Here is a 24670-nt window from a genome sequence, read left to right on the forward strand (position 1 = left end):
ATGGCTAGGCAGCAGTTCTGCAGAAAAGGACCTAGGGGTTACAGTGGATGAGAAGCTGGATATGAGTCGACAGTGTGCCCTTGTTGCCAAGAAGGCTAATGGGATTTTGGGCTGTATAAGGAGGGGCATTGCCAGCAGATCGAGGGACGTGATCATTCCCCTGTATTTGGCATTGGTGAGGCCTCATCTGGAGTACTGTGTCCAGTTTTGGGCCCCACACTACAAGAAGGATGTGGAAAAATTGGAAAGAGGCCAGCGGAGGGCAACAAAAATGATTAGGGGACTGGAGCACATGACTTATGAGGAGAGGCTGAGGGAACTGGGATTGTTTAGTCTGCAGAAGAGAAGAATGAGGGGGGATTTGATAGCTGCTTTCAACTACCTGAAAGGGGGTTCCAAAGAGGATGGATCTAGATTGTTCTCTGTGGTACCAGATGACAGAACAAGGAGTAATGGTCTCAAGTTGCAGTGGGGGAGGTTTAGGCTGGATATTAGGAAAAACTTTTTCACTAGGAGGGTGGTGAAGCACTGGAATGGGTTACCTAGGGAGGTGGTGGAATCTCCTTCCTTGGAGGTTTTTAAGGTCAGGCTTGACGAAGCCCTGGCTGGGATGATTTGGTTGGGGATTGGTCCTGCTTTGAGCAGGGGGTTGGACTAGATGACCTCCTGAGGTCCCTTCCAACCCTGATATTCTATGAAATGTGAGTGTACAGTGGGGCACACAGGGCTGCTCCTCTTTACTGCTGCTGTTGAGCCGGCTACTGCACCAGTACCTGAACCAGACCAGTTGGAGCTCAGGTAATAACAAAATGTTTTTTAAGTACATCAGAAGCAGGAAGCCTGCTAAACAACCAGTGGGGCCCCTTGACGATGAAAATACAAAAGGAGCGCTTAAAGATGATAAAGTCATTGCGGAGAAACTAAATGGATTCTTTGCTTCAGTCTTCACGGCTGAAGATGTTAGGGAGATTCCCAAACCTGAGCTGGCTTTTGTAGGTGACAAATCTGAGGAACTGTCACAGATTGAAGTATCACTAGAGGAGGTTTTGGAATTAATTGATAAACTCAACATTAACAAGTCACCGGGACCAGATGGCATTCACCCAAGAGTTCTGAAAGAACTCAAATTTGAAGTTGCGGAACTATTAACTAAGGTTTGTAACCTGTCCTTTAAATCGGCTTCGGTACCCAATGACTGGAAGTTAGCTAATGTAACGCCAATATTTAAAAAGGGCTCTAGGGGTGATCCCGGCAATTACAGACCGGTAAGTCTAACGTCGGTACCGGGCAAATTAGTTGAAACAATAGTAAAGAACAAAATTGTCAGACACATAGAAAAACATAAACTCTTGAGCAATAGTCAACATGGTTTCTGTAAAGGGAAATCGTGTCTTACTAATCTATTAGAGTTCTTTGAAGGGGTCAACAAACATGTGGACAAGGGGGATCCGGTGGACATAGTGTACTTAGATTTCCAGAAAGCCTTTGACAAGGTCCCTCACCAAAGGCTCTTACGTAAATTAAGCTGTCATGGGATAAAAGGGAAGGTCCTTTCATGGATTGAGAACTGGTTAAAGGACAGGGAACAAAGGGTAGGAATTAATGGTAAATTCTCAGAATGGAGAGGGGTAACTAGTGGTGTTCCCCAAGGGTCAGTCCTAGGACCTATCCTATTCAATTTATTCATAAATGATCTGGAGAAAGGGGTAAACAGTGAGGTGGCAAAGTTTGCAGATGATACTAAACTACTCAAGATAGTTAAGACCAAAGCAGATTGTGAAGAACTTCAAAAAGATCTCACAAAACTAAGTGATTGGGCAACAAAATGGCAAATGAAATTTAATGTGGATAAATGTAAAGTAATGCACATTGGAAAAAATAACCCTAACTATACATACAACATGATGGGGGCTAATTTAGCTACAACGAGTCAGGAAAAAGATCTTGGCGTCATCGTGGATAGTTCTCTAAAGATGTCCACGCAGTGTGCAGAGGCGGTCAAAAAAGCAAACAGGATGTTAGGAATCATTAAAAAGGGGATAGAGAATAAGACTGAGAATATATTATTGCCCTTATATAAATCCATGGTTCGCCCACATCTCGAATACTGTGTACAGATGTGGTCTCCTCACCTCAAAAAAGATATTCTAGCACTAGAAAAGGTTCAGAAAAGAGCAACTAAAATGATTAAGGGTTTAGAGAGGGTCCCATATGAGGAAAGATTAAAGAGGCTAGGACTCTTCAGTTTGGAAAAGAGAAGACTAAGGGGGGACATGATAGAGGTATATAAAATCATGAGTGATGTTGAGAAAGTGGATAAGGAAAAGTTATTTACTTATTCCCATAATACAAGAACTAGGGGTCACCAAAAGAAATTAATAGGCAGCAGGTTTAAAACAAATAAAAGGAAGTTCTTCTTCACGCAGCGCACAGTCAACTTGTGGAACTCCTTACCTGAGGAGGTTGTGAAGGCTAGGACTATAACAATGTTTAAAAGGGGACTGGATAAATTCATGGTGGCTAAGTCCATAAATGGCTATTAGCCAGGATGGGTAAGAATGGTGTCCCTAGCCTCTGTTTGTCAGAGGATGGAGATGGATGGCAGGAGAGAGATCACTTGATCATTGCCTGTTAGGTTCACTCCCCCTGGGGCACCTGGCATTGGCCACTGTCGGTAGACAGATACTGGGCTAGATGGACCTTTGGTCTGACCCAGTACGGCCTTTCTTATGTTCTTATGTTCTTATGTTCTTAGGTTGGGCCCCCCAATGAATTTGGCCCTAGGCGTGTGCCTAGGTTTCCTATGCCTTAATCTGGTCCTGCAAATGGTACGCACCCTGCGTAATGTGCATACATTTGGGGGTACCAGTGCACGACACCAGTCAGGTTTGGTCCAGTCACCTTTCTGTCTGTCATGATGGAGGGGCAGCCTGTCCAAACCTGAAGGGAGCTACAACCCTGTGCACCAGGTCGCAATGCCTGGAGTGGGGAGCTGGGCCCAGCCCCACAAGACAGGAGCCACCACTGCAGGGTGAATGCAGGTCAGGCTTGCTCTCCAACCTTCCCACCGGGACATGCATTTTCCCTGGGACTGCTACCCATCTAGAACCTTCCAGAGACACTATTTGGGAAACACTGTCCCAGGGTATGTCTTCATTAGCAACGTTAAAGCGCTGCCACGGAAGCGCGTTAACGTGGATGTGTAGTCGCGGCACCAGTGCTGGGAAAGAGCTCACCTCCAGGAGGAGACGGGAGTAGCTACCAGCACTGGGAGCACGGCTCCCAGCGCTGTAGCACTGTCTACACTTCCACATTACAACACTGAAACTTGCAGTGCTCAGGGGTGTGTTTTTTCACAACCCTGAGCAAGAAAGTTGCGGCGTTGTAAAGTGGCAGTGTAGACAAGGCCCCAGCCTTTCTAGGCTTGTCTACACTGAGTTAATTGATCACAGTTAACTTGAGGTAGTTAACGTTTGTAAAGGCTCCACTGGATACTCCCCAGATGTTTATTCCAGCGTGCAAATGTCTGTGGTTTATTCCATGGAATGCAGGGAATATTCTCACTGTCCTGATTGCAGAATTGGGACTGCTGTGCTCCATGAGATACACTCGTGCACCTGCATACAGCATCATTGAAGTCCAAGGGTTTTCCCCCAGGAAATGTGGCAGGATTGAGGCTGATGTGAGTTATCAGGAAAATGGGAATGCTCTCCTTTCTCCCCCGGGTAAAATGTCTACTAAAAATGAATAAACGTCTCAAACCAGGCTTTGCAAAGTACGCCCTCCTCATTCACAGTTCCTTACGTGTCTGGACTATGAAACTTTATACTTGACATTTTTAGTTCTCTGCTTCGGGGGAGTGGACAGAATTTCCTTAAGTACCATATTTCCCAGTACTCCTAATGCAAAAATATGCTCAGACTTTAAAAAAGCAAAACAAATTCCCCTTTTGGGATCATTCCTGGGGAATTTGAATGCAAAAGATGACTTTGTTAAAATTAGGAATGTAAAACCTGTTTTATAATGGAACAGTTTTGCAACCTTCACTAGCGCAGTTTCTACCAGTGCTAACGTATATCACTCATTTCTTTTCTTGTATTGTGACCACCATTCTGAATGAAAGGGGACTGTGCTGTTTATCTGCCGTGTCATATAATTAAAATCGCCTAGTGAGGAAGTGTGGCCTGCTGTTTATAAATGCAGGGCTGGGAGCCAGACAGGCTCCTAGATGAGCTTTCAGGCTCTGCCAAAGACTTGGACCTTGCATACCCAGGCAGAGCCTCACTAAAATCAACAGGGGTCCAGACGAAGAGGTGGTGCTGTTTTCATGAGCAATATCCTCTGTGGGGTTATCATTGGTACTTGATATGGTAGGGATTGGCAACCTCTGGCATGCGGGGCCAGGCCAGTTTGTTTACCTGCCGCGTCCACAGGTTCGGGCGATCGCGGCTCTCACTGGCCGCCGTTCGCTGCTCCAGGCCAATGGGGGCGGCGGGAAGCGGTGGCCAGCACATCCCTCGGCCCGCACTGCTTCCCGCAGCCCCCATTGGCCTGGAGCAGCGAACCGCGGCCAGTGGGAGCTGCGATCGGCCGAACCTGTGGACGCGGTAGGTAAACAAACTGGCCCGGCCCGCCAGGGTGCTTACCCTGGCAGGTCACGTGCCAAAGGTTGCCAATCCTTGTGATATGGAATTGCTGGATTAAACATTTAAGAGAGTTGTATAAGTATTATGGGTGAGATTCTGTATGAGCACAGAACTCACAGCCCTGAGGAATGGGGGGCTAATGTGGCTATAAGCCACCTTGGTGCCCTCCTTCCTAGGCTGCTCTGGGGACTGCAGAGACCACCAGCATAATTTAGACAATTCCATGGGCTCGCTGCCTAGGCCACAACCCCACCCAAAATATCTGCAGCACTGCATGCTTAGGGTTACCATACGTCCGGATTTTCCCGGACATGTCCGGCTTTTTGGGCTCCAAATCCCCGTCCGGGGGGAAATCCCAAAAAGCCGGACATGTCCGGGAAAATCGGGACATGCGGGGCCGGCGGTGCTGGGCCGGGGGCCGGCGGTGCCGAGCCGGGGGCCGGGCCGGCGGTGCCGAGCCGGGGGCCGGGCCGGGGACCGGGCTGGCGGTGCGGTGCCGAGCCGGGGGCCGGGCCGGCGATGCCGGGCCGGGGGCCGGGCCGGCGGTGCCGAGCTGGGGGCCGGGGGGTGCTGAGCCGGGGGCCGGGCCAGGGACCGGCAGTGCTGGGCAGGCCGGGGGTGCTCGGCCGGGGGCTGGCCCGGGGGCTGGCCCGGGGCCGGCACCCCAGAGCCCGAGCCGACCCAGGCTGGAGACGCCGGGGGGGCCAGACTGGGCCGCGCCTCCTCCCCCCACACCCCCCTTACCTGCTTTAGGCTTCCTGCGAATCAAATGTTCGCGGGAAGCAGGGGAGGGGGCGGGGTTGGGGCGGGGACTTTGGGGAAGGGGCGGAGTTGGGGCGTGGGCGGGGCTGGGGGCGGGGCCCCGTGGAGTGTCCTCCTTTTGGAGGCTCAAAATATGGTAACCCTATGCATGCTGCTTTCCTGCCCAGGACATCCCATTCCCAGCCACGCTGCCAGTACACCCTCTATGCCAGAGGTCACCAGGGGTCCACATTGCCTGCACCAAGGGAATCCTCCACAACTGAATATGGGGCTTTTTAGGATCCTTTTATGCTGCCTCAGCCATTTCCTACCGCATAAAGGGGCAGGAGCTGGGCTGAAGATCTTGCCCTCTTGCCTTATTTCCTTTTATGCATATCCTAACAATATTTTTCTAAAACTGTATATATCCTATATTGCAGCAGTCAATCGTTCTTTCTGAATTTGGATACTGTGGTGTATGTGATATGATTGTTTTCTCTGTATTGAACTTGTAAAATTTCTTAGAGCAGTTGTCTTCAGGGACAGCTGGCATTTTGTGAGGCAGAAATGATGCAGCATGTTACAGAGAAGGCACATATTGTGCTCTCTCTTGGAGATTTTATTTTTGTTCGTTCTTGCTTTTCCCTTGCTCTAAAACAAACCATTGGGATTGGAAGCATGTGACTGCTCCTCGTATATTGGGGGGGGAAAACACATAATGAGGCTATCATGGAGTTGGCTGAAAAATGGTAGTTTTGTGACCATTTATAAAACAATATTAGCACCACAGGTTTAAAAAGGAACAATTCTGCATTTATAGGAAATTTTTCACAGCCGTGTACATTTTTATTTATTGTTTGTTTGTTTGTTTTCATTCCCTTCCACTTCCACTTTTCCTTTTCTCCCCCTTTTCCCAAAGGTGGGGAAAAAAGGAGGGAGGGAGAGAAATTGGAAAACCAGAAACTTTATTTTTTTGAGTGGGGAGGGGGGTTTGGAACAAAAACTTTTTGAAGAAAATTAAAATTCCCCCCCCACCCCCACCCCCAAAAAGAAAAAACAACAACAAAAAACAAAAACCCTTCCCTTCCCATTTCAATAAAGGACATTTTACAGTGAAAAGGATCTGATGTTAAAAAATCCGTTCAAAAAATGTTGACCAGCACTAATTATTACTTGTATAAAATCTTCGAAGGCACTCATAGAGTTTAAGGCCAGAAGGGACTATTAGATCCTCTCACAGGGCTTTAAATTTCACCCATTGTTTGACTAAAGCATCACTTGTTTGGTTGAAGCATCACTTCCAGAAAGGCATCCAGTCTTGATATGAAGATACCACTTCCCTTGGTAGTTTGTTTCAAAGATTAATCACTGTCACTATTAAAAATGTGTGCCTTATTTCTAAATTGAATTTGTCTGACTTCAGCTTCCAGCCACTGGTTCTTGTTATGCCTTTCTCTGCTAGATTAAAGAGCCCTTTACTACCTGGTATTTTCTCCCTGTGAAGATCCTTTATACACTGTAATCAAGTCACCTCTCAGACTTCTTTTTGACAAGCTAAACAGACTGTGCTCTCTAAGGCCTTGTGTACCCGAAACAGTTTTGTCAATAAAAGTCAGCTTTCATCACAAAACAGTGGAGGTGTACACGCTGAAATGCTCCTCCTGCTGATGTAACTCCCCTGCTACGCTGACATAATAAAACCACCTCAACAAGCGGTATAGATAGGGTGACCAGATGTCCCGATTTTATAGGGACAGTCCTGATTTTTTGGGTCTTTTTCTTATATAGGATCTTATTACCCCCCACCTCCGTCCCGATTTTTCACATTTGCTGTCTGGTCACCCTAGGTATAGAGCTTTTGCGACATACTTAGAGTGACGTATCATCAATGTAGACACTGTGCTTCATTATGTCACCCTAATTGGCCTCCAGGAGATGTCCCACAATGCTCATCCTTACTGCTCCGTTAAGCAGTTTGAACTCCGCTGCCCTGAAGGTACACAGGTACCTCTCCCCTGTTTAAAGGCCTGTAGAAACAGTTGCACTGTGTTCATAACGCTCATCACCAGACCGGTCAGCAGCTCAGGATCCATGCTGCCAGGCAGAGATGGCGGGCACACAGTTTACAAGGCTTGTTGAAAAATGGCGTGAAACGAAGTAGGAAGCCCATGGAATAAGGGGACGAAAAGAACTGCATCACGGGATGGCGAGCACGCCCTCATGATGCACTGCAATCCATTCCCAGAGCTCCCAGCAGCAGAGGGTGACAGAGGATGGCAAGTTGCTCAGTGGGATAGCAAGAGCAATGACTGTGGACGTGCTTCGTCGACACAAGGAGAGTTGTATGGACATGCACAACCAATGTAATTAAAGGATCTTATGATAGTCAACATAACTTAAATCAACTTAACTCTGTAGTTAGACATGGCCTAAGTCTCTCCCTATAAGAAGAGCGAGCCGCTTGCACACACTAGCGGACCAGGGACAGCTGCTGGTGAGCGTGGTGCCTGCCCCTGTGGGCAGGGCTGGAGGCGGTACAGCCACACCAGAGAAGCTGCCAGCGCGGGGCTCTGGCTTCTGTGAGCGGTGGCCCAGCATGCTGCTTTTTTCACCGCTGCGCTTCCTAGTAGAGCCCTGCAGCTCCATGGATATCCACTTTATATCCGTGGATATCCGCATCCATGGATATAGTTCTGCAGATGCAGATATCCATGGATATAAAATTTTGTATCCACGCAAGGCTCTACCTCTAAGGCATTTTCTCCAGCTCTCAAATAATTGTAGTGGCTCCTTTTTGCCATGATGAAGTTGTTTATTTTTCAATTTATCTGAGGACTGTAAAGGCATCGCCCATTTGATTCCTTAGTGCCAATGTAATTCTGAGCTAAATGGAGGATTTATAGTTGTGCTAATTTAGTTTATGTAAGAAGGTGAACATTACTGTTGAATTTGCTAGCCAGTAATTAAAATTAAATGTTGCTCTCTGTCAGGAGGGGGAATGCAGAACAGAAGATGAGCTCAAGAAAACTTGTAAAATAAAAACACAGTTCCATGTATCATGCAAAAAGAAATAACTTAAACAGTACAGAGTTTGGAAGACTCTATTTTCAAAAAGATTTGGATGTCTCAGTCTTCAGAATGGGTCTGATTCAACTCCCATGATAATCAATTGAAAGACTCCCATTGATTCCAACAGAAGTTAGATCGGCTCAAAAACCAGGGTTTTGGATTTGTAGGGAAGCAGTAGAAGGTGTGTAATAGTGTTGAGGGATGTGACAGATCTTTTGCTAACCTGATAAATGAAGTTACACTATACAAGGCTGTAATTATTCCATTTGTAGTTTTGGTGACATTAATAAACTAACAGTTATACGTTCTTCTTTATAATATCACCGCAGATCCCCTGAAAAGAATAAACCTTGTTAACATGAATAGTTGGGTGTATACTCTTTCTCTCTAGTGACTAATCTGGACTTTGGAATGTACTACAGTAAACTTGGAGATAGCCAGTTGGTATGTAACTAAAAGATGAGAGCTAAAGAAATGCAGCATTGTTATTTTCGTAGGAGTGAGCAATGAAAATTCAACTAGCTTTCAAAAGTAAATGCATTCACTATCTAACAAAACAAACAAGGACTCAATTCACTGGCTTTACAAGTCACTCCATCTTCTTCAAAGGAGTTAACCGCTGATTTACATTCACAGTATCTAGACTAGAGTTGTTGGTCCTGCTGTAACAAATTTTAATTGGTTATCAGTTAGTGCATTAACCCGACATGATCACAAATGCTAATGTGGACACCTCACAAACAATTGCTCCTGGCCAGGGTTTACCTGATGGGTCAGCCACCACCAGAAGCAACGCTTGTGTTCTAGAACAAATGTTTGTGAAATGTGTACATTAGCATTTACAAGCAAAGTGTTACATTACAACATGACCAAACACTCTAGTCTGGATAGAATGTGAGAGGGGAATCAGGCGTCCTGTGTCCTAAGCACAGGATGTCAGAAATCTAGTTTAAATGGGGTTTGTCTTGAATAGAAAGGTAGGAGCATTTGTTTTACAATACATTAACTAGCCCGTTCTAACTAACAGATGCTAAAACTCCAATGCTTCAAGTCAACCAGCTTAACATTTTAGTACATCTTGCCTATACTAGAATTTTAGCTAACACATTCTAACTATACATATTTTATCCTAGTCAAGACAAACCCAATGTAACAACTAGTGTGGATTGCATTATTTCAGTCTAAATTTTTTCTGTTTGTTTTGATCAGACTTCTACCTCACTTAAATCTACATTACAGAGGGTTTATTATAAAAGTTACATCAAAGTAGGGCCCTTGTGTGCATATGCAGACTTTCATTAAAATAATTGAGGGTATGAATTAAAACTGATTTAATTATTTTGGTTTCAGTACGTGTGTAGACAAGTCCTGGCTCCATTTAGTTTGTTCTGTGAGTCTAACTTATTTTCTCTCAACACTTTCTTTCCTTTTTTTTTTTTTTTTTTTTTTTTTTTGGCTTTTGGATTTGTTGTCACTGGGTTCTTGTATTTATCTACTCCTTTTCTGTTGATATTAATCTCCTTGCTTTATGTTTCTCTCTTTCCCCTGACAAGCTGTATTTCTCTGCAGTGACTAAGCCACCATGAATGTTATCATTTGGAGCCTTTGTTATCATGCAGCAATGATTCAGTCCTCAAGTCAAGTTGACAAACAGTGAAGCCTGTAGTGTCTGTGGAAAGCTCAGTCAAGCAAAGAATAACAGCTTTCATCTAGTCAGGATTCTAACAGCATCTCTTGACTGGTATGTCAGAGGCTACTAGAACAAATGAAAAGGAGTGTGGGTTTCCAGGAGCTTAGAAAAGTTTCTGAAAAAGCAGCAAGTGGCTCAGGAAAATGTTTGCTGAACTCAGCTTCGTGTTTGTGCTTTGTTTTGGGTTTTTGGGGGTGCAGGGTTGAGGGAGGCTCTAAAAGGAGAGAGTAGGCCATTTCTTTTCTGGGCAGCAAGTCTGCAGTGCTCCTTATGGCCTTGGCTACACTTGCAAGTTACAGCGCTGTAAAGCCTCCCCTAGCGCTGTAACTCACTCCCCGTCCACACTGCCAGGGCACTTACAGCGCTGTATCTCCCTGGGTACACCGCTGCAGGTACTCCACATCTCCGAGAGGAATAACAGCTGCAGCGGAGTGGCTACGACTCACGGGTGTGAGTGTAAACGGCTTGCAGCGCTGCACTAATCACCTTGTCAAGTGGCCAATCCTCTCCATTGTTGTGACCGGCTGCAGGAATGCGGAAGTGCCGGTTTCAAAGCTCGTACCACAGAGAAAAGTAAACAGATTGCAGCTTGCGTTGAGTGAGTGAATGAATGAGCAGGGGGCCCGGAGTTCGGAACTTGCAATATAGAGAGCTGACATGCTCCAAAAAGCACTCTCTCTCCCCCCACACTCCCTGTCACAATCTCCCCCCTCCCCCCCCATTTTCAAAAGCACGTTGCAGCCACATGAATGCTGGGATAGCTGCCCATAATGCACCGCTCCCAACACAGCTGCAAATGTTACAAGTGTGGCCACACCACTGCGCTGTCAGCTGTCAGTGTGGACAGACTGCAGCGCTTTTCCCTACTCAGCTGCACGAAGACAGGTTTACCTTACAGCGCTATACAGCTGCAAGTGTAGCCAAGGCCTATCAGTCTACTAGTTTACATCTCTAGCTAAAACTAGAGAGTGCAGGAACAGGCTGACAGTTCCGGAAGATTATCAGCAAGTTCTAGGACTCGAGTATTTGGCTAAACAACTGTTGTTTGAAGATACTCTGAGTTGGAGAAAACTATGCTCTGAGTTGGAAAAAGCTTGAGTTCTTTCCTTCATTCTGTTATTAAGTGGCAACACTTTTCTTGGTGCTGCATACAAGACAGAAGAAGACCTGGCCTTTGCTCTGAAAATTGCCTAAATTGATAATATAATTTCTTACCTGGGGGGGTGGAGCAGGGGCGGGAAGTGGCGGGGCGGAGCGGAGCGGGCTGGGGCCAGGTCACTCGCTGCTGCCAGGCCCCCCACTAACCCTTCAGGCCCCCCTGGACCCCGCATCCCCCTAAAGCACGGAGCTCACCAAAGCGCAGGGCCCGAGGCAGTTGACCCTGTGACAGGTTGGATCACAGAAACCCCCTTGGGAGCTGCCACCCGATGTGCAAAGACTACCCCGATCCTGTTTTCCCTGCCAGCTCAGGACTCCAGCACCCTGTCTTGCTGAGCCAGACACTCCCGTCTGCTCCAACACAGACCTAGGGTCTGAATCACTTGCCCCAAAGCTGCAAGTTTACCTGAAAACAGCTCACAGAAGTGTGCTTGTCTCTAGCACTCAGATGCTCAACTCCCAATGGGGTCTAAATCCAAATAAATCCGTTTTACCCTGCATAAAGCTTATGCAGGGCAAACTCATAAATTGTTCGCCCTCTATAACACTGATAGAGAGATATGCACAGTTGTTTGCTCCCCCAGGTATTAATACATACTCTGAGTAAATTACTAAATAAAAAGTGATTTTATTAAATACAGAAAATAGGATTTAAGTGGTTCCAAGTAGTAACAGACAGAACAAAGTAAGTCACCAAGCAAAATAAAATAAAATGCGCAAATCTATGTCTAATCAAGCTAAATACAGATAATCTCACCCTCAGAGATGCTTCAGTAAGTTTTTCTCAGACTGGACACCTTCCAGGCCTGGGCACAATTCTTTCCCCTGGTACAGCTCTTGTTCCAGCTCAGGTGATAGCTAGGGGATTCTTCATGATGGCTCCTCTCTCCCTTTGTTCTCTTCCACCCCTTTATATATCTTTTGCATAAGGCGGGAACCCTTTGTCCCTCTGGGTTTCCACCCCCCCTCACTGGAAAAGCACCAGGCTAAAGATGGATTCCAGTTCAGGTGACATGATCACATGTCACTGCAAGACTTCATTGCCCACTTGCCAGCACACACATATACAGGAAGACTAACAGGTAAACACAGTCATCTGCAGACAGTGGTCCTTGTTAATGGGAGTCATCAAGATTCCAAACCATCATTAATGGCCCACACTTTACATAATTACAATAAGCCCTCAGAGTTATGTTTTATATTTCTAGTTTTAGATACAAGAGTGGTACATTTCTACAAATAGGATGATCACACTCAGTAGATTATGAGCTTTGTAATGATACCTTACAAGAGACCTTTTGCACGAAGCATATCCCAGTTGCATTATATTCATTTATTATCAAATCTTTATAAAACTATCCCAGTTACATTATATTCACTTATTATCATGTTTTTATAAAACCATGTAGACTGCACAATGTCACAGACCCGGTCCATCCTATGGACGGGACGGCTCTGAAAATATAAGCCCAAACATTGGTGGAGCCGGGCCCACCTTCCTGAATATTGGTGGAGCATGGGCGCCACGGGCCCATGTAACTCGCCGCATATGGACAAGGCAGTGTATCCCTTATCACATGTTGGGCTGGTTGAGTTAGGGTATGTCTACACAGCAGCTGGAAGGTATAATTGCCAACTTGGGTAGATGTAGACATGCTTGCTCTGATCGAGCTAGCATGCTAAAAATGGCAGTGTGGCTGCAGCGGCTTAGGCTAGTTCCCAAGTACAAGCCTGTTCGAGACCCTAGGGAGTACTCGGGTGGCTAGCCTGAGCTGCCACCTGTGCCACGTTGCTATTTTAGAGGGCTAACGAGGGTTGCCAACTTTCTAATTGCTGACAACTGGACCCCCCCCCCCCCTTGCCACACCTCTTCCCCCAAGGCCCTACCCCCTGCTCCACTTCTTCCTCCAGGCTGCCCGCTCGCTCCTCTCCCTCTCTTTACCCATCACTCGCTGTTCTCCCCCTTCCTTGTAGCTGGGCTCGCTCTGCTTCGAAGCTGCAGCCTGACACGGAGCCTGCTGCCTGCCTGCCCATGAGATGCAGGTAGGTTGATAACCCAGGGCCCTGTGGTAACTAGACTTTTGGTGTCTGGTCAGTACATCTGACTGAACACTGCCATGTCCCCTTTTTGACCGGACTTTCCAGTTGAAAACTGGGCACCTGGCAACCCTAGCGCTAACTGCTAAACTTCACATGGCCACACTGCTATTTTAGCACATGAACTCAAGTAGAGCTGGAAACGTACATCTACTCAAGCTGGAAATTACACCTCCCAGTAGGGTTGCCGACTTTCTAATGGCACAAAACCGAATATCCTAGCCCTGCCACTTCCCTGAGGCCCCACCCCCTTCCCTGCCCCCTGAGGCACCGCCCCCACTCACTACATTCCCCCTCCCTTGGTGGCTTGCTCTCCCCCACTCTCACTCACTTTCACAGGGCTGGGGCAGGGGCTTGGAGTGCAGGAGGGGGTCAGGGCTCTGGGCTGGGGGTGCGGGCTCTGGGGTGGGGCCGGGGATGAGGGGTTTGGGGAGGGCTCAGGGCTGGGGCAGGGGGTTGGAGCTCAGGGTTACCTTGGTCAGCTTCCGGTCAGCAGTGTAGCAGAGCGTGCGCCCCGGAAGCGGCCAGCAGGTCCGGCGCTAGTAGGTGTGGGGGCAGGAGGCTCTGTGCGCTGCTCTCACCCGCAGGCACTGCCCCCCCTCCGGGGGGCAGCGCACAGAGCCCCGTGGTCCCCCTGCCTAGGAGCCGGACCTGCTGGCTGCTTCCGGGGCGCAGCACGATACCAGGACAGGTAGGGACTAGCCTGCCTTAGCGCTGCAGCACTGCCGACCGGACCTTTAACGGCCCGGTTGGTGGTGCTGACCGGAGCCGCCAGGGTCCTTATTCAACTAGGTGTTCCAGTCGAAAACTGGACACCTGGTCACCCTGCCTCCCAGCTGCAGTGTAGACATAACCTGAGAGGCTAGACTTGAGCTCAAGCTTTAACTGAACCAGCACAGTGTTAAAGTATACACTGCCTTGCCTGCGCTAGACTGAAATGTGTTAGCGTATTAGCTAGCATGCTAGCACCATGCTTAAATCCTAGTCTGGACAAAGACCAAAGGGCTGTAGCAATATCCTAGATAAACCTTTTTGAATTAAATTAAACCTTATTATATTAAGTTTAATACCTTTGGGGTCCATTAAAAATGCAGTTGTTCGTGTTATTGTGAGAGTGTATGTAACTTCTCTAGGAAGAGGGGGCATGCTGATCTAATTCCTCCAGTTATCACCCTTTTTGAGTCTTCACTCTAGGGAGGAGACCCATTGTCCGACTGATTCAGGGTCTCTTCAGAAGTTCAGACTGGATTCTCCAGAGACCTGCAGACAAAGAAAGGACTTTGGGATAAATAACTGACTCAGGGCTTTTGTTCTGATCCAGCCAACTGACAGGCCCTCCTGTGGGCCCCAATCCTTAACGAAGGGTTGGAAGGACTTTGGCCTACTGAGGCCCCATAAGCTTGTGTTCTTGTTCTGAGCAAAGAGTGTGATGAACTTGAAACCACAGGAAAACCCCTGGGGTGGGGTTTTGAAGGACTGCTTCTGCCAGAGCCCATGTTGGAGGGGGTGATCTCTGGTAAGTTTATCATGTGTGTAGGTTCTTTTGTTGTTTTTAATATCTTTTCTCTCTAATGCTTTTCCCTTTTAAGAATAAAATAGGCTTGCTTAGGTAGAATTGTATGGTCACTTATAACTGTGGGCAACTTATTAGTCTCTGAAGAAAAAGCAAGCAGGCCTGCTTAGACAGACTGTCTTTTGATGTCTTTTCAACCTCTCTGGCCACTCAGTAACAGACCTGTAGGTGTCAATTTTGCAACAGAAAGACTTCAAAAACAGACTCCAAAGAGAAACTGCTGAGCTTGAATTGATTTGCAAATTAGATACCATTAACTCTGGTTTGAATAGAGACTGGGAATGGCTGAGTCATTACACTACTTGAATCTATTTCCTTATGATAACTATCCTTACACCTCTTGTCAACTGTCTGTAATTGACCATCTTGATTATCACTACAAAAGTTTTTTTCCTGCTGATAATAGGTCATCTTAATTAATTAGCCTCTTAGAGCTGGTATGGCATCTTCTCTGTATGTGTGTATATATATATATATATATATACTCTTATTATATGTTCCATTCTATGCATCCGATGAAGTGGGCTGTAGCCCACGAAAGCTTATGCTCAAATAAATTTGTTAGTCTCTAAGGTGCCACAAGTACTCCTGTTCTTTTTACGGATACAGACAAACGCGGCTGCTACTCTGAAACCTGTCTTTTGCTGGGTAGGGAAAAGTGAAGGTAGGGAACTGTTCAGCCTGGGAATACCCAAGTCAGATGGGAGAAAGACAACTGCTTGGGAGCCAGAAGCCTGAGAGTGGGGCCCTTGCTGGACCATAGAGGGGGAATAGAGATGCAGTTTTCCTGAACAGTGACACATGGTACTAGAACATGGTTTCCACCCTGCCAAGACCAAACTGTATTATACCATGATCAGGACACAACTGTTATAACGTGGTGCACCCACACAGGTAACTTTGTAGTGTAGTCTGGCCTTTGAGCTTGCTGAAGTAGCACCTAAATATCTTTTTTCCCCCAAATAATGTATGCTGTTTTTATTTTTTGAATTTCCCAACTTTATGTAAAGTTCGCAAATCTTATTGAAAAGCAGACATCCCAACTCGAACAGAATGTGATGAAATAACAAAATGCATTAAGGAAGTTATCACGATACCTGTGTTGCTGGATGTCATGTGCCATATGATGAATACATTAGTACACAAATGACTGTGCTGTGGTGTGCACAGTCTGATTGCTGTTGACTTAGATTCTAGCCTCTATAATAAAATTGTTAAACATTCTTAGCTGTATAAAAAAATTCACGTCAGTATAACATTTTCTCAAATCCTATCAAGCTTTCTTTGGGTATAATACAATGTGTTCTATCAAAGGATGGCAAAAACAACTGTACAATGGAATAACCTTTCAATTTACAGTTGTTTACTGCTCATGCCCCAGGCAGAATGCACCATCTTCATTATCTTTATGGGTATTCAGGCAGAGGCTTTCCTCATTGATTTACTTAGTGAGGCATGAATTCAATAACTGAAAAAAATCAATTATTTGGGGGTTTTTATTCCTGATTTATCCTTTCACAAAAGTGTTAGCAGGATCCTTCTGTTCTATTACGCCTGAATAAATTCATAAGTAGCAATGTTTTAATTTTCTTTGTTTTTTAATTAAATTTTGCAGACTCAGCTCTTGGGTGTTTTGCTGGCAATCACTGGAAATTTTCTGATTAGTATCTCTTTGAATATCCAGGTATGAAATATTTTTTTCTAATTATTTGGATTTATTTAAATTTTAGTAAATGATGTATGTTTTATTATTTAATTAAAGCACTTTTTAAATAATCATGTTAATAGTCCACTGAAATGTAGGCTTTCCCCCCCCCCCCCCCAATAACTCTGTGATAGTGCACTGGTTCTCTACCTTTTCTATGTGACCCCATGTTACAACAGAAGAAAGTTTCAGGATTCCTCCTTCCAACTAGCCATAAAAACAGGGAAGCAGATCACTACACCCTTGGACCTCTTCATGATCTCAGTGGTGATTGTCACCCTCAGCTTGAGAGCCAGTGTGTTAGTGAATGCAAATCCTAAAGAGAAGCTGCCCATAAACAAAGGCCCCCAGTCCTGTTTAATAGAACTAGTCTTGTAAATAAATTAATGGGGGGGAGGGATAGCTCAGTGGTTTGAGCATTGGCCTGCTAAACCCAGAGTTGTGAGTTCAATCCTTGAGGGGGCCATTTAGGGATCTGGGGTACAAAACAAACAAACAAACAAACCTGTCAGGGACAGTACTTGGTCATGCTAGTGAAGGCAGGGGACTGGACTTGATGACCTTTCAAGGTCCCTTCCAGTTCTATGAGATAGGTATATCTCCATATATTATAACACATTTACTTAAATGTTTGCAAGATTGGGGCCGAAAGCAATGCTTGCCAGACTAGTTTCATTGTGCAAGTTTAAGGAAATGCTAATAATAAATAGCATAAAAGACAAAAAGCAAACTGAGGTCCTGACCTTGCACCTTTACCTTCAAGAGTAATCCCTTGAACCCAGTTGGACTGTTGGCATGAATAAGGATCACTGAGGTGAATTCTTAAAATCTCTTCTGTTTTAATAATCAAAATTGCTACTAGTTAAACAGTAACAATTTTTTTATTGTGATTTTTTTATCTTGAAAATGTCCCTTTAAGTATTTTCAGTAATCTTACCAATGAATTTTACTGGCAGAATCCATGTTTGAAGCTTCGAAGATTTAAAAAAGAAAAGAAAAGCGATTTCTCACAAAATTACTTTGGTAACATTGTATTCAGGCTTTTTTAAGCTCTCTTAGTATAAAACTGATTTTGTCTATTAAGGATGCAACTGCAAATCTATCTCTCAGCATAATCTCTTTTACACAATCTTTCATGAAAGTCTTCACCAGCCCACTCCTATTTTCTTAAGTGGATTTAGTGCTTTTGAATTATTCTAGATTGACAGCCCCAGAAACAGAAGTACTCTGTGTATCTGCAGACCCCTTGTAATTTGCCATTGTTCTCTAAGACAAACCAGTGTTCCTCTATTCTGGGTTGGAGACTAGGATCTCCTCTAACAGGAGCAGATCCAACTCCAGTGGAAAATCTCTCCCATTGACTACAGTGGAAGTTTGATCAAGGCCAGGGTGAAGAGGTAATTCAGAGTTTCTGTCCCTAGCCTTGCTTAAAGTGTTTTTTGTAAGGTGGACCTTCACTAGGAAGCACATTGAGAATACACAGGCCTGCAAACAAGCTTTAACTTTTATTCTTTAACAACCTGGGCTGGATTTGAACTGAAGCATCTTCCTTTCTTTAAACACTGTGTACAAACTTAATAAAGACTTACTCCCTTTCCCCATGGATAACCAATTGCAGCAGAAACTTCTATTGCCCTATAAAAATGGAATTGTCCCCTTTAGTAATGAAAGAGAGGTTTATTAAATGGACACCTGACTTCTTTAAACCCCAACATTTATTTTCCTATTAATATTAATGGGATATAGGCCAAATTTTGTTACTCTTCACTATCCCACCCACCAAATGACCCCTTCTCCTTGTGTTCCCTTCCCCGCCTCCATTGGTCCCCAAATAAAAAAGCAGTCTGCAAACAAACACACCAGAGTCAGTACAAATTTGTGACTGTATTTCAGCTGCATTGGAAATGCCCTCAGAACTCCCATGTGGGCAAAATACTTATTCTTGGAGCATGAGCAATCTGAACAGAGGAGGATGTGTAAGAGCTGCCAGTGGATTGGGGTTGTATGATCAAATACATGGAAAGTGTCTCTTCATGCACTCTAGAATTTTTCTCAGGGCCTCCATGTTGTTTTTTGCGGGTGAGGGAACAGAATGAGGGTACAATTAGAGCTCATCCGAAATTTTCCTTCAAAATTGTTTTTCAATAGAAAATTAGGTTTTTGACTAAATGGAATTTCTCACCCAAAGTGTCAGCTTTCTGTGGATAATTTTTTTAAACTGAAGCCTGAAAATTGAAATATTTCAGACAAAAGCCCAAGTTGATTCTGAAATGCCACTCTGGTGCCTCATGAGAGTTGTAGTTGGGTTGCCTTATCTTCCCATTCTGCTTCATGGCCAGGCTCCCCTGCTGGGTGTCATTCTGCAGGGTGCACTACAGCCGTGCACCTGCCATGGTGCACCACCTCCCCTCATCAAGAGGCAAGACCACGATGCATCATGGAAGATGTCATCTGACCAGAGAGCCCAGCCTCTAGAGGAGAACGGGACACCTGAACTACAACTCCCATGAGGCACTGCATCTGTATTTCCAAATCAAAATGTTTTGGTTTTAGAATTTTTTTGCCAAAAAACTGAAATTTTCCACAAGGAAAAAGGCATTTTCCCAACCAGTTCTAGGTAGATCAGTAACACCAACTCTCTTGGTTACTACCTCTTACACTGTGCAGAAGGGCTGGTGAGAAATTTGGCTCTGTATGTGAGACCATATAGATGATTATTTATGTATGTATTTGTAGTAACATAGTACCTAGGAGCCTTAGTCATAGACCAGGACCCCATTGTGCTAGATGATGTACAAACACAGAACAAAAAAATGGTTCCAGCTCCAAAGTGTTTATAATCTAAGTATAAGACAAGAGACAACAGATGGATACAGACAGAGGGGAGAAACTGAGACAATATTAGGCAGCATGATAGGCAAGGTATCACGAACTAGCAAGACTAGCATAGTGAAAATTGCATATCCACCCAATAATTATACATTCTTGACTATCATCTACTCACTCCTTTAAGTGATTTCAGTGCAGCCGGAACCCTATTTTAGAAGACCCGAATGACCACGGTCATCAAAACATCCGGTCACGGCACAATTTAAGATGTAAAACTAAATAGAAAACAATTACCATGCAAGTAAATAGTACTTCTGCCCTGTAGAAAAAGGTGTTGACAAACTGTTATTTGCCTATGTTATACTGTACTGTTGAAATAGAAATTAAGACATTTGGAACATAGACAGTGTTGACAAACTTTCTTTCACTGAGACTAAACCAATCCAGATTATGCTTTACAATGTGCAGGGTTTTTTTTGTATTTTTGTTTGTTTGTTTTTTTGTATAGCAGGTGATCATGGCCCAAATCCTGCTTGCTTTACTAATGTGTGTAATCCTACTAAAGTCATGCATGAGTTAGGCGAGCAGAAATAGGCCTCTGTCTTGTATGAAAGGAATGCCAGTTCCTCCTGATACTAGCCATGCTTAGTTGCACACAGTTTTATTCTTAAACTGCCTTTGAAGCCACTTCATGGATCAGCTAGAAGGAGCACATTCCTCTATGGCCAACTTCACCTGGTTTGTGACTTCAGCTTCATACATTTGCATTGCCGCTTAGGCTCCCCTGGGAATTTTTTTTTTCTTCCTGAAAAACCCTTTGAGATAACACCAGAGGCTTGTAGTGCTAGCCACCTAGACTATATATTAACTTCAGAGTGCCTTGATATTTTTTTCTGGTGGATATATTTAGTGGGGTAGATTTTTCATCATTTCAAACCAGGGTATTTGGTTAAGGAAGCATCAAGCCAAAGTAGCACTGTATTAGTACAAAGCACTATGTCTGCAACATCAAACTGAAACTAATTTTAAAAAAAGATGAAATCTTGATGTACCTGGAATTTGCAGTTGACAGGCCCCCTAATTACTCAAATTTCATTCTATGTATTAACACAATGAAAGCTTCTTTTTCATCTGTTCCTAATAATTAATTTCCAGAAATATGCTCATCTCCGACTGGCATGCCAAGCAAATCAAAAGCCCTATTACACAAGCAAGCTGTGGTGGTGTGGAATTATCCTCATGGGGCTTGGAGAGCTGGGAAACGCTGCAGCTTATGGATTTGCTCCAGCCACCCTTATAGCTCCATTAGGATGTGTATCCGTCATAGGTGAGCTGGTTTTCCATGTTTTATTTATGTAGATATTTTACTAAACAGTTGTTAGTGAGAAATATAAGAAAAATACAAGAGGGATTGCAGAGAGAAGAGAGAATTTGGGGGGAAATAGGGCTATTACAGTCTGGAAGTGAATGAATCATACAATTGAATAGGATGTAATTTTAAAGTAAACCCCCTACTCAGTGCAAAAGATCCCGTATTAATCTATCCCATAGTTTGGCTTAGTGGTCTAGGATAATTCTGTGTAGAACTGCAGTACATGTTGATAGTGGGTCAATATCCAGTTGTTTGAGGTACCCCACAATGGGGCCTGAGCCAAGGCCCCTTGACGTCGACAGAAGTCATTCCTTTGACTTCAGTGAGCTTTGGATTGAGCCTTTTGTGCTTAAATACTTTCTCTGTCTGTCTTATACAGTTGCCTCTCACTGTGGCATCAGGTGGCTTTCCCCTGCTGTCCCTTGCCCATCGCCATCCTCCATGCAGACTTATGCATGGCCTCCACACAGACCCTTTCTGGCACTCCGTTCTCCCTCTGCCCTATGCTCTATTGTTGGCTCCACAAGAACTACTGTACTAGGAAGCTTAAACAGTGCTGAGTGGCTCTCCTGAGCCCTTGCACCAGAGTGAATGCCACGCTGTGCATTTGCACCAAGTTGTGCTTTTCCTCAGATTAGTGTCTTTGGTTCCTTCTCTCTTTTGGGAAGTTTATTAAGTGCATAAACTATTCTACCTCCTCTGATAAGAGGTCTGTGTGGTTAGAGAGGCCTACAAAATTCCAGAAACCTTCACTTTGTTCTGGGGCACTACTAATGCTGCCATCTTGTGCTTTCATAGGACAAATTAACAGACCTTTCAAATAATTATTTATACCATGGGCCTTATTTTATTATTTCTTATTCCATATTTAGAGCCTTTTATTAATGCATTTAAGCACCCAATCGCTACAGGGCCAAAATCTTTTTATCATTTTAGTTATGATGGTGGGGGTATTTCATTTATATTCTGTTTCTTCTTTTCTGGGGAACTCTATTTTTAAACAGTTTTGTCTCATCTGTACCAGTGGAAATTACAGTAGATAGGCTAGCATAGTACAGAAGCTGTAGAAATAGGAATTCACTGGTGCAGCTGCATCCCTTAATAATGTTGCTTCACATCCAAAACTGAAGCATCCAGTGCAGCTGTATCAGGATCCAGGTACACTGGAGGTCATCTTGACACCAGAAACAGCATGTATTTCATGGACTGTCTCTTTCTATCAGTTATCCTCCTCGACTCAACACTTCTGAAAATGATGCTGCATCCTAGAGTCTTTCTTCAGAAAGGCTGAGTTCTCTTCCCTGCAGACTTCCTGGCTGTAGTGGAAGGATTCATTCATGCATGCATGCATGCGTGAGGGGTGTGTGTGTGTGTGTGTGTGTGTGTGTAACAAGGGAAGGTGTAGGCAGCTTACGGTACCCTTTAACATTAAAATGTCCCTGAGTTTTGGCATCAAGTCCAACTGTACATCAGCACACACAATCCTTGGAAGGATTTACCATAGAAGGAAATGAAATATTTACCTGAGGATCAAACAATATGTTGGGCTGACACATCCATATGTGCTTTGTAGTGGCAATAGTTATAACTTCAGCAATTGCAAATCTTGCCAGTTCCAGATGTCTCTGACCACTAATGAAGCATTGTTCAGATAAAAATCAGTATTAAAAAATTACCCAGCAACCCATTAGATTTTGAAAAGTATTTTTCTTTTAATTTTTCATTTCTTCATTCTACTTTATATTGTGTTTACTTTTTGCACTTTATGCAGTTTGGACAACAAAACTAGATCTGGTCAGTTTCACGTTCTTTGTATCTTTCTCTCCACCTATGTTTGCAGGGAAATGTCTTCATTAAACAATCTGTCTCTATTGCTTCTCCTGCTCCTCCTACTCCCAAAAAATCATGGAAAACATTTCCATAAACATTACATTATTCTCACTGCCCTGCCTCCCACTCTCTTTTTAACCAAACCAAAATTTGGTTTTAAAATATGACTATCCCTCAAACACTTTATATTCCATTCCCTTCTACCCACTGTGAATATCATTTTCTTAAGCAATGTAGAACTATTAAACTATATATTGTCCAGCAAACACGTTCATCTAGCAATTCTGTACCTTACTGTGCCGGTTTCTCCAGTACTTAGTTTGAGCACAGACAAACTATTTTAGTTAGATAACCTCCCAACGATGTTAAAGAAGGGAAAGTAAACTGCAAATGTCAAGAAAGAAGAAATAAACTACCAGATTCAGTGTGCTGATGAAGTCAACACCTCCAGTAATATTCCCTGCCACTAGATGTTTTCTTACTGAAACTACTGCCATGGAAACAGTATTTTGTGAATTTTAGGCCCTCCTTTCGAGCTGTGATGGACTGATCAAGTCAAATATCACCTTCTGCTAATAACTGGGCAAAAGTAACTTACATAGCAGGTCTTCTAATAGAAGAAATATTTTTCTCATTAAATTTCAGCTAGTTCAGGGGGGAGGAGGTCATACCTGAGCTGGCTTCAATTTTGCACTGAAGTTGAATGTGCTTCTTTCCACAGGTCATAGTTCAGTGTTAAGATTGAGAAATTAAGCACTCAAAAGTAAAATTTCCTACGTTTATTTGAACAGACAACCTTAACTCTGCCCTCTTTGTGCGTATTTTTCAAAATATCATCCCTCTGTCACAAATGTGTCAAATAAGAGAATCTGGATTTTCTTATATTCCTACAGTACTTATAATGGACCTGCTCCTAGGATTGGATATGCTGTGTGTTACCATGCTGTACTACTACATATTACAGATTATACATTTAAAGTAATGATATGAACATTTTGTTTTCAATTAATGTGAAAACTCTGTGCCTGATCCTATGAGGTGGTGACATTAGTGAGTTTTATAGGGGGCATCCAGCACTGTGAAGATATGGGCCAGAAATTGGCCCTATAATAGTAATTTTTTAAAAAATAGATTCAATCCAAGAAGACAAGACCATGTTTTTGAGTGACACAGTGGGAATATTCTTTGAATAGTTGCAATGATCTAAGTTCTAACATCTGTTCAGGGTTTTAAATAGTTTGAGCAGACAACTGTTCTCTTCTCCAAGGAAAGAAAACGGTACATTTTTAATAATGTATTTTTAAAAATAGATCTTAAAATAGCATTTTTATGTTTTTAAAAATTAAAAATATAGTGTTTTACATATATAACAGGTGATTCTTTTTTATTCTTCAGGCTTCCGTTTCTGCTTGAATAAGTGGGTGGGAAATAAGGAGAGGGCTGTGATATCGGAGGCCATCTTTTATAAAGTTCTTATCACTCTATGAAAAATTGGTTTTATGCATAATCCACTAAGATTGGCATTGCTGAGATGTTTTGCCTTTTCATATATCCATTCCCAAATGGCTTTGGGTCAAGAAGCTAGTTCTGCTACTTTAAAGATGATATAGTTCAGGGGTAGGCAACCTTTCAGAAGTGGTGTGCCGAGTCTTCATTTATTCACTTTAATTTAAGGTTTTGCATGCAGGTAGTACATTTTAACGTTTTTTAGAAGGTCTCTCTCTATAAGTCTATATTATATAACTAAACTATTATTGTATGTAAAGTAAACAAGGTTTTCAAAATGTTTAAGAAGCTTCATTTAAAATTAAATTAAAATGCTGATCTTACGCTGCCAGCCTGCTCAGCCCGCTTCCAGCCTGGGGTTCTGTTCACCTAGGCCGGCAGCGGGCTGAGCGGGGCCTGCGGCCGGGACACCGGCTGGCAAGGGGCCGGCAGCTGGGACCCCAGACCTGGGGGG

General features: G+C 44.0%; 1 protein-coding gene across 1 annotated transcript in view; it reads left to right on the plus strand.

The window, feature by feature from the left end:
* Window positions 1-24670, plus strand: part of NIPAL2 (NIPA like domain containing 2) — a 65061-nt gene that overhangs the window by 3970 nt on the left and 36421 nt on the right. Inside the window, exons 2-3 of the mRNA XM_065399528.1 lie at window positions 16590-16658; window positions 20664-20835. Of these exons, the coding sequence (XP_065255600.1) occupies window positions 16590-16658; window positions 20664-20835 (241 nt within the window). The remainder of the gene's footprint in view (window positions 1-16589; window positions 16659-20663; window positions 20836-24670) is intronic.

The sequence above is a fragment of the Emys orbicularis genome, chromosome 2 (genome assembly GCF_028017835.1).
Source record: "Emys orbicularis isolate rEmyOrb1 chromosome 2, rEmyOrb1.hap1, whole genome shotgun sequence".
Lineage (NCBI taxonomy): Eukaryota > Metazoa > Chordata > Testudines > Emydidae > Emys > Emys orbicularis.